The sequence below is a fragment of the Stenella coeruleoalba genome (assembly GCF_951394435.1).
Source record: "Stenella coeruleoalba genome assembly, chromosome: 5".
Classification (NCBI taxonomy): Eukaryota; Metazoa; Chordata; class Mammalia; order Artiodactyla; family Delphinidae; genus Stenella; species Stenella coeruleoalba.
The window spans coordinates 88,977,702-88,991,118 of record NC_137150.1 but is presented as its reverse complement, the minus strand read 5'-3'; the positions used below and the strand labels follow the sequence as shown (position 1 = coordinate 88,991,118).

At 40.5% G+C, this 13,417-nt stretch overlaps 1 protein-coding gene across 7 annotated transcripts in view; it reads right to left on the bottom strand.

Moving 5' to 3' along the window:
* MORC1 (MORC family CW-type zinc finger 1) overlaps positions 1 to 13,417 on the bottom strand; it is a 351,409-nt gene that overhangs the window by 62,595 nt on the left and 275,397 nt on the right. For all 7 annotated transcript variants that reach the window (XM_079922605.1, XM_079922604.1, XM_079922607.1 and 4 more), the window contains one exon: positions 11,989 to 12,127. In XM_079922605.1, coding sequence (XP_079778731.1) covers positions 11,989 to 12,127 — 139 coding nt within the window. The remainder of the gene's footprint in view (positions 1 to 11,988; positions 12,128 to 13,417) is intronic.

Genomic DNA, 13,417 nt, shown 5'->3' with positions numbered 1-13,417 from the left:
GTTTTCCTCTTTTTATATTCATTTCAGAGTTGTGTTTCTACAAAAGAACTTCAGACATCATAGAAAAACACAGCAAAAATGTCTCAACTAGGGACTTCCCTGGTGGTCCAGTGGCTAAGACTCCACACTCCCAATGCAGGGGGCCCAGGTTCATTCCCTGGTCAGGGAACTAGATCCCACATGCCGCAACTAAGACCTGGTGTAGCCAAATAAATAAATAAATACAATATTCAAAAAGAAAATGTCTCAACTACATTTTGAATAGAAAAATATCAATAATGTTGGCACAGCTTTGTATTTCTTTGCAAAACAGAAATCCATGTAACACAGCTAATCCATTTCAAATTCTGTCTCAGTTACTTAATGAGTAGTTGTTTACTAGTGGTATCATCTTTATCATCACCACCACCTTTTCAGATTTCAAAGAATCATCATCACCCTAGAAACCTTTCTAATATCAGTATTTATTTTTATATGACACTCATAAACTCTCCTGGCAAGACTGTTACATTTCTTTACATGTTTGGAAAGTCCTGAAAATCACAGATTCAATAGCAAAACCTGCATAATATGAAGTATCTCTGGCAGCAGAAAAACTGAAGGATCCTTAACTCAGGAATAAAGAAGAGAAAGTCTGCGGTGCATAAGAATCGTGTGGGGAGCTGTGCAGAAATGCAGATTCTAAGGCTTCTGTCTCACAGATTCTTGTTCAGTCAGTCTGCTGCAGATCTCAGGAATCTGTATTTTTACAAACATGTGACATACTTACACAGATGGCCCAATCATCATAGACTCACAGCCCTGGAAGGCAGGAGATTCTCCCTTTTAATTTTATATCCATGCTTTGTGGGACTGTAGAGAAAATATTTTTATGTTTCTGCACCGTGAAGGCTTTCTGATCAAAGTTTACCAAAACTTGAGACCTAGCCTAGAAGAACAAATCTTGGAATTTAATTTATGACTAATTATTAGTGAGAGAGCATCTGAAGAAATTTACCTCCCTGGAGGTATGTGTTTACATTTTAAGGAAGGAATTTAAGGAGACCTGGGGCCATGGAGACATAGCCGAAGAAGCTAGTCTTATCTTGCCCCCAAGAGATTTATTTATATTCCAAAGGGTAAGAGTAAGAACCCAGAATCCTTCTCAAAGAGCAAAGAAGTGTGCTTGTCTGTCAGGGGGTAGCGTAGGATTAGGGAGATGGCTGTCCCTCTCCTATATAAATATCCAGATTCATTTCTTTCAGAGTTCCATGCTAGTGGTACAAACTCCAGTATATGTAGGATAACATACGCTCTGCCTCATCTCATCCGTTGACCCAGGGGTACAAATTAGGGCAAAAGGGAATCAGTACGATTATTGGCTATAATTAAATAATGATCTGCTCTGCTCCAGAAACCTCATGTTTGCATTCAGAATAAAATTAATATATATAGATATTTTAAACTTAGCCTGTAAATGAAGATGGGCAACTAATACGCATAGGCTCTAAAATTGGATGTGTCTTCATAAATATCTAGTCTAATCCCCTTTTACTGAGCTGGAGGGGGAGGGGTATACTAGGATCAAGGACTAGTGACATCAGACAGACCTGAGGTCACTCAGCTTATAAACAGCAGAGCCAGGACCTGAAGTTAGGTATCCTGACAGCAGGCCAGTGTACTGTCTGCCATATTCTGCTTCCACGGGCTCCTTCTTCAAGGAGCCCCTAAGCATCCCTCCCTCTGCACAGCTTTCCAAAATGATCACTGCCCTCCAACCCTGCCTAATATAGTCAGAGCTCCTCAAAAAATAAAAAAATCTGATTACCATTAGTTATTAATTACCCAATTTCTCCCACACTGAAGAGCTATCAATCCAAACTGAAAGCAGGAGAGCAGAGTAGTTCAAACAGCTTTGAACTAAGAATTAATCTCATTTTTTATTTTTTTTTTGGCCATGCTGTGTGGCATGTGGGATCTTAGTTCTCCGACCAGGAATCGAACCTGTGCCCCATGCCGTGGAAGCACGGAGTCTCAACCACTGGACCTCCAGGGAAGGCCTTTAATCTCATATTTTTGATCTAGCTCTGTTCCTACCTTGTTTCTGTGACTCAGCCAGAGAGGCAACATAGTCCAGTAATAGAATGAGGGGTCTGGAGCTTGACTGTGTCAGTTGAAATCACAGTTCTGCAGATTCCTAACCCCACACTTGGCAAGTTACTTCTCTGTGCCTCGGTTTCCTTGTGGATAAAACAGGACTCATAACAATCACAGGATGGTCATAAGGATTAAATGAGTCAGTATATTTAAAGCACGTCATACTTCCCTGATGACGCAGTGGTTAAGAATCCACCTGCCAATGCAGGGAACACGGGTTCGAGTCCTGGTCCAGGAAGATCCCACATGCCGCGGAGCAACTAAGCCCGTGCACCACAACTACTGAGCCTGTGCTCTAGGGTCTGTGAGCCACAGCTACTGAGCTCGTGTGCCACAACTACTGAAGCCCGCACACCTAGAGCCCATGCTCCACAATAAGAGAAGCCACCGCAATGAGAAGCCTGCGCACCGCAACGAAGAGTAGCCCCTGCTCGCTGCAACCAGAGAAAGCCCGCGTGCAGCAACAAAGACCCAACACAGCCAAAAATAAATAAATAAATAAATAACTTTAAACAAATAAATAAAGCACCTCTAAGGGTGGCACATTGTAAGTGCTCTTATCATTTAATCCTTCCATTCACCCTTCTCATTTAAGTTTCCACATGTATGTAATATGTACAGTTAGAGTAATCATTCAGGGTAGTTTTAGAATTCACCAAAATATACATAATTATGGAAATCTTAGGGAAGAAACTGGAGAGGAGAAGGGAATTGGACATACGAAACCTATGCAATTATCTTTTACTACAAAAACCCTGTGGTGATCAAATGGTATAGTATATGCAGAACCACGTGGCAGATAAATCAGGAAGCAAATGAAGTGTGAGCTTCAGGACCCCTCCCTTACACAGGGCCCTGTGTCTCACTTCGTGTTTATAATTTTGTGCCTTCTTTTTTGAAGGGGATCCCCCAAAATGTATAAACCTCAGACTCCAAAAAACTAGATCTGCCCTTGTTCAGAAGTATTTTAAATAATACTTAGTTATTTTCAAATGCCAGGTATTACTACTAGTGGTCTTGGCTAGAAGACCTTCTTGAGGATTCTCAGAGTAGAGGAAGGATGATTCTAGACCACTGCAAAGCAAAAGTCATGGACAAACATCAGTTATTTCTCTTGGATTGGATTAGAACCCCCCAGTGTGTCAAGAGACTCCATGCCCTTTGTTAGAAGGCTGGGCCCAGCCAAGCAAGACTGACTGGAGGAGTGGGAGGTTAAAGCATAGACTGATAAAGGACAAGGTGGAAAATGTAACTCAAGTGAGATTAAGTTTAAATTCTGCTTAAGCCTACAGGAGTTAGGACAGAAGAAGGATACAGATTCAGATCAAGAATATGATCAGGAAAAAAAAAAAAAGAATATGATCAGGAGACAAAGACTTAACAAGGTTAAATTGAGGGGCACAAGCTATGGGGTTTGAGTTCAAAATCAGAAAAATCATGAGGTACATTTCCTTAAACTGAATTCAAAGTGTAAAGTTGGGTCCTGAGTAAGAAGTGAGATTAGGTCTAACAGATGAGAAACAGTATTCAAGCTCAGAGGTACAGGCTCAGACACACAGGGTTCCTTCAGAGGGAACCAGAGAGTAGCCTGCTCTGGAAGGAAGCCAAATACCTGAACCTCACTCTGAGAAGAGTCAGGAAACAGGCCCTGAGGTGCATCTGGGATACGAGGCAGCCTCTGACTGTTCCTGATTAGTACGTGCACTCATCAAAAACTGGTTGTGGATAGAGTTCAGGTGCTTATGGGCACTGATCAAATAGGTGTATTTGCAGTGAAACCCAAATTAGTATTCGCTGCAGTGAAAATCATTCAGGCAACACACCTAAACCTCTCCTTCTCTCTGCGTCTCTGCAGATGTGACTAAGAATGGCTGATTGACATGCAGAGAGGGACGGAGTGTGGCAAGACTGCCAGCCACTGTCAAAGCTACTTCTGTCCTTCTCAGAGGAAGGATGAGCTCCCTCTGGAGTTCCTACTGTCCCTCAGCAACAACGTTTGGTCACTTATGTGAAACCCAGGAGCAGACAACAATGGATGGCATTCCTTGGTCCCAACCTCCAGGACAAAACAGGGTGACTTATGAAGCCAGGAGCTGTCATAGACTCCCCACACCACACTGTTCCCTGAAGCCAGGCTGTTCTGATGCTCCTATCACAGGTACTGTCCTGGTCTGTTTAGTAAACTACAGTGCTGTTCTGTCAGGTAGCGTGACATCAGCTCCTCAAGAAATGATGAATAAGGAAATAATTTGACGGACCATTTTCTCATACCATATACAAAAATAAACTCAAAATGGGTTAAAGACTCAAATGTAAGACCTGAAACCATAAAACTCCTAGAAGGGGCTTCCCTGGCGGCACAGTGGTTGAGAGTCCGCCTGCCGATGCAGGGGACACGGGTTTGTGCCCTGGTCCGGGAAGATCCCACATGCTGTGGAGCGGCTAGACCCATGAGCCATGGCCACTGAGCCTGCGCATCCGGAGCCTGTGCTCCGCAACGGGAGAGGCCACAACAGTGAGAGGCCCACATACCGCGAAAAAAAAAACTCCTAGAAGAAAACATATGCAGTAAACTTTTTGACATCAGGTTTAGCAATATTTTTTTGGATCTGTCTCCTCAGACAGGGCAACAAAAGGAAAAATAAACAACTGGGACTACATCAAACTAAAAAGCTTTTGCACAGCACAGGAAACCATCAACAAAAGGAAAGGCAACCTACTGAATGGGAGAAGATATTTGCAAATCTGACAAGGGGTTGATATCCAAAATATATAAAGAACTTACATAACCTCAGTATCAAAGAAACCCCAAACAACCCAATTAAAAATGGGCAGGGAACCTAAATAGACATTTTCCCAAAGAAGACATAGAGATGGCTGATCAACACATGAAAAGATGCTCAACATCACTAATCATCAGGGAAATGCAAACCAAAACCACAATGAGATTAGATGACACCTCACACCTGTCAGAATGGCTATCATCAAAAAGACAAAAAATAACAAGTGTTGGTGAGGATGTGGAGAAAAGGGAACCCCTGTGCACCACTGGCAGAAATGTCTTGGTGCAGTCACTATGAAAAACAGTATGGATGTTCCCCAGAAAACTAAAAACAGAACTATCATACGATCCAGCAATTCCATTTCTGGATATTTATCCGAAGAAAACAAGAACACTAATTCAAAAAGTATATGTATCCCTATGTTCACTGCAGCACTATTTACAATAGCCAAGACATGGAAACAACTTAAATGCCCATGGACAGATGAATGGATAAAGAAGATGTAGCCCATATATATATATATACAATGGAATACTAGTCCACCATAAAAATAGAATGAACTCTTGCCATCTGTGACAACATGGCTATATCTAGAGGGTATTATGCTAAGTGAAATAAGTCAGACAGAGAAAGACAAATACCACATGATCTCACTTATATGTAGAGCATAAAAAAAAAAAGTGGACAAAGCAAAACAGAAACAGATTCATAGACACAAACTGGTGGCTGCCAGAGGGGAAGTGGATGAGGAAATGGGCAAAATAGGTGAAACTGATTAAGAGATACAAAATTCCAGTTATAAAATAAATAAGTCAGGAGGATGTAGTGTACAGCATAAGGGATACAGTCAATAATATTGTAATAACCCTTTGTGGTAGCAGATGGTAGCTAAACATTGTGGTGATCATTTTGTCACATAAAAAATATTGAATCACTATGTTATACACCTGAAACTACTATAACACTGTATGTCAATTATAATTCAATAAAAAAAAGAAAAGAATTTGGACAAGTAAATCAAGCTAAGGAGTTGAACAGCTGCAGTTCAACGTCTACTGTGCCCAACAATGAGCCAGATGTGATGGTGAGAGGTACATGAGAAGATGAACACATGATACCTGCTCTCAAGGAACTTCTACATTAGTTCCTCATGAGCAATAACATCTCGTCTGCTATGCTGTGAACACAGGGCCCACCAGGGTGAGTATATCATGCATTATCCTTTTTGGAAAGGCAATGCATCACCATAGAAAAATGGGATCTTTGCAGCAAGAGTAATAAAGTAAAACATTTCAATTACAGGGAGTATATTAGCCTCTTGTTAGACAAGGGTCTTTAGGTGTCATAAATTTTAGATCATGACAGTTTACGTAAGGAGGCTGAAAATTACTCAACGAATAAATATATTTTCTAAGGCATCTGTCTCCATAGTTATACACATTTGAAATCTCAGCATCCTACACAATAATGACACATTAAAACGATTAAATTCTAAATGGGAAAATGCATCCACATTATTCATTATAAAGTTGTGCTCAGATACGCCATTTCAATTTGAAAAACACAGCTACAAGTTCAGCAAGGCTTCTTTGCTCCACATTTACCGCTAAAACAGCCAATGTGGGAATTGCCAGACTATACGGTTACAGTTTGTGTGTCCACACGAGCACCGCAAAAGAACAGAATGCTATTGCTGGAGTTCCTTTCCAACAGGCATGGAATTTTACAAAGGCTATTCATTTGACGCAAAACTATGAATGTGACAAATGAAATCCAAATACAGTCTCTATACTCCCACTCAAATGCAACACTTTATTTTGACCAAGTGTAAGAACATTATGGTCTCCAAGAATATATGCAGAAGATTTTAAGTCTAACCTACATAACTTTAACCGATCCAATGAAAAATATTTACTATCTTTCTACCTATTTGTGAAGAATCCTTTTACCTATTTGTGAAGGAACAAATCAAATTGTTCCTTCAATCCTTCACTCGTTGTTTGGTGAACACCTACTCTGTAAAATGGCCAGGCCTAGGTGTTGTTGGAAACGCAATGAATAAGAATGGTCTCTTCTTTCAAAAACCTTATAGTCGAATATAGGAGACCGATCGGGTACACACTAACTATAATACCAGGTAGAAAGTGAAACATGCTCTTGAGAAAGACAAACATCAAGGGCAAAGGGGACTGGAAGGAAGGAAATATTTTTACAGGTAGGGAAATGAGAGAAAACTTCATACAGCAATGACATTAGTTTGGGATCTTGAAGGACTAGGGAAGGGGCAGAGGTCATTTCAGAAAAAATGGCAGGAACGAAGGCACTCAGCAGCGTGGAAGTGGAGAAAGCAGATAAGGAACATGGGGCAGCTCAGTGGGAGAATGCTGCAGAAGGGAAGAAACTCAGGCCAAAAAAGGAGTAGTGTCAGATTAGAGAGAGCCTGAACTATGGCTCCAGATGAGAAATAAACATTAATCAGAAAAGATTAACCCAGAAAGACCTAGAGAATATATAAGCAATACAGCACATTTGCACAAACATATTGATTATATAAATATACTACCCATTAACTATACTTATGTACAAATGGGTAAATATAGAGCAGGCTTCATTCGGGGAATCAAGTTATCATCTGCCTTATAATGATTTGAAGACATTAAGTGGATTTGAAGTGATACCAAAAATCCCTGAATGAAATGGACCTAAAACTATATTCCGTGTGTTTGATTATGACATAGTTGTCCTGTCGTACAATAGAAGGTAGAAGAGACTGTAAATTGTGAGTTAAAACTGAGAAAGGGGAAAAATTGAGGACTGGAAAGTCCTCAAATGCAGAGGACTTGACTCTGTAACTCTACCTTATGGTTTTAAAATTATTGTCTAGGCTTACTGAAAAACAGAATAACAATTATCTAGATGATAGGCCAATTAGTAGCTAAACAATCACGAGAGACGATGAAAATGAAAATGCTTCATTGCTTGGCCAGCAGGTGGCACTTGTCACTCGATATAGAAGGATGAGGGGAAACGTGGAGTTAGGAATTCATCTATTCAGAAAGGAGAAAAAGAATGGGCTGTTCCAGAAGCACAATTTATAAAGAGCCCTTGGCTTGCTGACACAGCTTATCAATTACATCTTGGATTTGAGCCCTCCTATTAGGTTTACTGAACTTACACATTTCCCTTAACAAATATGATTTGCATTTTATCAGTTTGTTACCTTTGTCAATGTTCTCATATCCTTTTTGTCTGTATTTATCATATGATACTGTGAGCAGATCGGTGCTGGAATTAGGTAAAAAGGAAACAAAGTCCAACTTCACCATTTAAAGATGTTTGGCTGATTCAAGTTATTGAACTTCTCTGAAATTCACTCCCCTTCTGATGCTATAATTGATATAATTAGCTGTAATGTTGTGGGGATTAAATATGATACCATCTGTGGAAATGACAGCTTTGGGCCTAGCTATTTCATTTTCTCCTAGAGGACAAGATCTAATCATTGAGGTACCTCTTCTACCAGAAAAGTTTTCTGAATCACTGTGAATTTTCTGTAACTAGGGCACCCTGTGTGTAGGACACCTAAAATTTAGACTTTTGTCACTCTACATACCAGTAGGGTGTATGAGGGGTGGAAAAGAGGCTGTAGCTGCTGATTTCTGATACTAGTACCATAATACTACCCTTCCTACCATTATTCTATCCCTTTCGGTTGTCAATGACACAAAACCCAGAACCAAAGAATCTAAGATCCAGAAAGGTCTTTGATGTACTAAGTCAACATTTCATTTTCCAGATCAGGATGCCTTCTGCCACTAAAGCTGAAATGCAAGACAGTAAGAAACAGGGTGGGCAGATATAGGTCATTTTTATATTTGCTCCCCAGATTTAATCAATGGATAAGTGAGCATTGGCAGTGGGAGGCAGGAAGAGAGAACAGGAGGTGGGCAAACCATAATTTCATGGCATGCAGCTCATTATTTCCTGATATTGAGAGACTGGGCACCATTAATAGACAGTGGAATCATGGTAATATACTAGCCATTACTTGATTTTCCAGTGGTGCCTACCCTACACCTGAATCACATCTGCCCTGAACCTGAATGGCACCAACGCCCTGTTTGTATAGCTTTCCCACCCTTCCTATGTCATAGTCTAACAGCACTTCTTCTAAAAAGCAGTCAGGAAGAAAGTAAATTCTCACTGAACATTGGATGGTTTTGAGTCTTTTTTCTGGCATCAGGCAGCTATCACCTAATTAGTTTTTGAATACTTTCATGATTTATTTTTGTGAAAGGGGAACTGAGGTCACCTTTCAGAGGTCCTCTATTCATATTTTATAATGAGTTACACAGTTTTTAAAAGACAAATATGTCACACAAATGCTGACTTTATTTTTAAAAATACATAAGTTTAGCATGTAATTTAAAAGATTGGTTCTATGAAGGAACAAGCCCGTGCTCATCTCCAAGTCTACATTTATAATGTTCTTCTCACGTATAATGCCCTGTACTTTCCCTTTATTTACCCTAAATAGACTTCAAGATACAAGTTAAGTGCCACTTCCTCTATGAAGCTTTTTTGAATGAAGCTGCCCTCACTATCTCCTTGTAATAAACTTCTAATTTAGTTTCCACTATGATCAGACAAGTAGTAAACTAGTACTGTCTTACAGTAGTGGCTATCTTTTAAATAGCTGTCAGACTTGGTCCTCAAAGGGACTGTATATTATCTGAGGGCATATTTTATTTCGTGATTCAACAACTATCTGTTGAGTACGTACTACATGCCAGGCAGTGTTTTTGGTAATACAGACAATGAACAAAACCAAAACCAGCCTTGCAGTCACAGGGCTTACATTCTGGTGTTAGAGTCACTCTATTCCCCACCATGCTTAGCATGGGACAGACCCAAGGGCAAGTATGTGTTCAATGACCACATCAAAATCAACTGGTTGCCCGTGGTTAGGTGACCCCTAGCCAAACTTTTCCTTGACTACCGCAAAAACAGGGTCAGTGAAGGGCCCTGCATGCTGGAAGTGTGTTAGAGATACAAGGATTGGGACTTCCCTGGTAGTCCAGTGGTTAAGAACCCACACTTGCACCGCAGGTGGCATGAGTTTGATCCCTGGTCGGGAAACTAAGATTCCACATGCCGAACGATGCGGCCAAAAAAATTAAAAAGAAAAGAAGAAAAAAGATGTGAGGATTATTTTCACAAAACGGGGTAGGGGAGGATGGTGAAGAGTCTTAACGTCCTTTCAACTGGTAGGAGTATGTTTCTATTTAAGTTCTGCCAAAACTTCTTTGTTTATATCTAAAGCAGACTGAATCTATAAACCTGGCTCAAATTTTTTATGAAAAAATCAACTACCAAGAAAGAAAGAATAAGCAGAACAGATGGCCCAAATCTGTTACTCCATCAGCCTCTATCAAAATCTCTACCTCAATGATGAATCAAACATCCAATCCCAAACAAAGAAAAAGTAGTTAAGACTTAGTGATTGGCACTATCACTATCCAAGGGTCAGCTCTGACCTCTGTAAGAAAAGAAATATCCAGAGACTACAATAAAGATAAAATCAATTCAGGATGTTTCGAATGCCTTCACAAAGCTACAAGAAGTGGTAAGCAAAATAAGAAACAAAACAAATTAAGATATTTCACACTGAAAAGATTTGACTTCACCTAATTGTTTATAAAAATAACCACAGGGCTTCCCTGGTGGCGCAGTGGTTGAGAGTCCACCTGCCGAGGCAGGGGACACGGGTTCGTGCCCTGGTCCGGGAAGATCCCACATGCCGCGGGGCAGCTGGGCCCGTGAGCCATGGCCACTGAGCCTGCGCGCCCAGAGCCTGTGCTCCCATGGCCACTGAGCCTGTGCGTCCGGAGCCTGTGTGGAGAGGCCACAACAGCGAGAGGCCCGGGTACCGCAAAAAAACAAAATAAAATAAATAACCACAGGTGGTGATATTTTTACATCTGACCTGTTCTCAAAACCACAACCAGATGCTCTAAGAATTGTAAAAAGTTGAGCCACTTTTAGGGATTGAAGAATGCTTAGGAGAATATGTTTCTAAATAACTCTCAGTTATCTTCCCAAAAGAAACCCTGAGACTCCAGACTATAAAGGGAGGGTCAGGTTTTGTTGTCTGTGATCACAGGTGCTGGCTGACCTGCATGGCAGATCCCCAGCAACGTGGGAGTGGTAAGAAGATGAAGCTGGGGTAGAAAAGAAAGTTCATCTTCTAAGAACCCAGGAATACATGTAATAATCAGGTGGTAAGCCTGGATGTCTTAACTCCCACCCAGGAAGGCAGTTTTCTACTCAAATAAGCATCTTATTTCCTGACACCTACACAGGAGTCAACATATTTGGACATACGCTGTGGACCTCCTCAATTCCTATTTGAGGAGCTCGACAGGCTACACAATTAAAAAATGCTGAAGTTGGGTGCTAAATTTATAAACAGAGATGTAATTAATTTATTAAGAGATTAAAACAATAATTCTGCATGCCACTTTCACTTGCAACTGTCATGGTTACCTACATTTACTGATAGTAATATTTTATTTATTGAATTTTCTTAATAATTAAATACGACTTTAAGTTGCTGTATTAATAGGCTAATATTTTAAAAGAACAACTCTTTATCTCAAAAACCCAGGGAAGAAGCCCAAAGAAATAAAAAGAGCCTAATCTTTGGAGTCATACAGACCAGTGTCCCAAACTTGACCCTGGGCCCTTTGACACGCTGGTTGACTTCTACATCCTAGAGTGGAAATATATTCCCCTGTTCCTCACATGCACTGTTGTGGAGATGGACTTGGATATCACGTACAAAATGTAGTATTATTTGAAGAAGTTCTCTTCCTTTCTGGACCCTTGGAGTACTTGTGATCAACTCTAGAACAGTCCTTAGATCCAAAATTAAAAGGGGGTGACAAAAAAAGATGAAAAAAAGAGGCTACATATTTTACTCGGGTAAACCACATCAGTCAATTTGCACACACAAAATCAACAGCTCAAGACTCTGGGTAGATGTTGGAAAGAATAACTAACGGCTCACCTGTCGATGAGGTTCTTCCAGTCGATTTTGATACCTCTGGACTGACTCTTGAAGTTGCTTGTCTTTCTCATTTTTTGATGGTGATACTGTGCTTGAAGTGCCCAGGGGGATGGAAGGTAGTCGTTGTGTCTGATGACAACTTTTCACAATCAACAAGTACAAGAGATAACATCAGGAGGAAATATAAAACTATTTACTGTCCGTAAAAGATTATTTACTTCTACCAGGAGTAACTCTCTGGCTTATATCCAAAACTCAAATGCAGCATTACTCAAATAGAGCATTATACTGAGAATTTAGGTAATACATGACCTTAAATCTCCAATTTGCTTGAAAAAGAACTTACTGGAAAATGTGGAGGGTAGTATATATCTATAAGAATGGGAGAATATTCATTATTCACTAATGCTTCACTTATCCTGCGTTATCATGAAATGAGGCCTTTTGCAAAAATGTTTTTTAGATAATTGAAGCTTACCTTATTACTACCAAGCGTTTTTTTTCTTCCAAAAAAATTTGGGATTGAAATCTATATGTCTCTGTAAAATACACCAAATAATTCTGCTTCTGAAACACAGAGATCCTTCGTTTGATGACTCAGAATCACTGTGAAGACCAGCAACTACTGCGATGGGAGGCGGTACTCAGGGACCACCTTGGGGGTTACGGAGCCGCGTAGTGGAGCCCTTCATCAAGCTGCCCGGTGACCTGATGCAGCACCCTAGCACCCTCCTCTCCCTGCTGCTGTCAGTGCACCTGATGCTGGTGGGCACTCTGCTTCCCAGCCTTACTGATGTGCTGTCTCCAACCACTAGTAGGTTAATACATGTATTATTGTACATAGTCAAGTAGAATTGTGTTTAAATTGCGATAAAAAGGCTGTGCGTGAGGGCGTCCCATCTTTTTTTTTTTTTTCTTTTTTTTGGCCCTCTGCGCCCTGCTCTGAGGGCGTCCATCTTTACAGTTACAAAAAGTACTAATGATTTTTGAGACATATGGTTGGAGAGGTTTGAGGCCTTTTTTTTTTTTTCCTACTTCTGGTTTCATGGCTATGTTTTGGGGAGCTGAGCTAGCCAAACTGTTGAAAAATTGAGATATCATCTTATTCACTTTGGTATGGAGGCTTGGCAGAGACAAGAAGTTCCATTCCCACTGGACATGGCCTCAGTTCAGGGCATGGCTGGGGACATGGTGGGGGGGTGGGAGGAGGGAACAAAATGCTGAGGTCTATTCTTAGAGCCTGCTTTACACAAGAACGATTTTTCATCATTGGTAGGTACCCAAAAGAGGGGGAAGTTCATGTTCTAAACTAAATGGGTATTAAGCTAGGAAAGGGAGGAGGTGGTTGAAAATAGAGAAAACGACTTCTCCCACCTGAAACAGTGTAGGAAAAGCAAAGCATATCGTACCCACTATATTTCTCTATTTT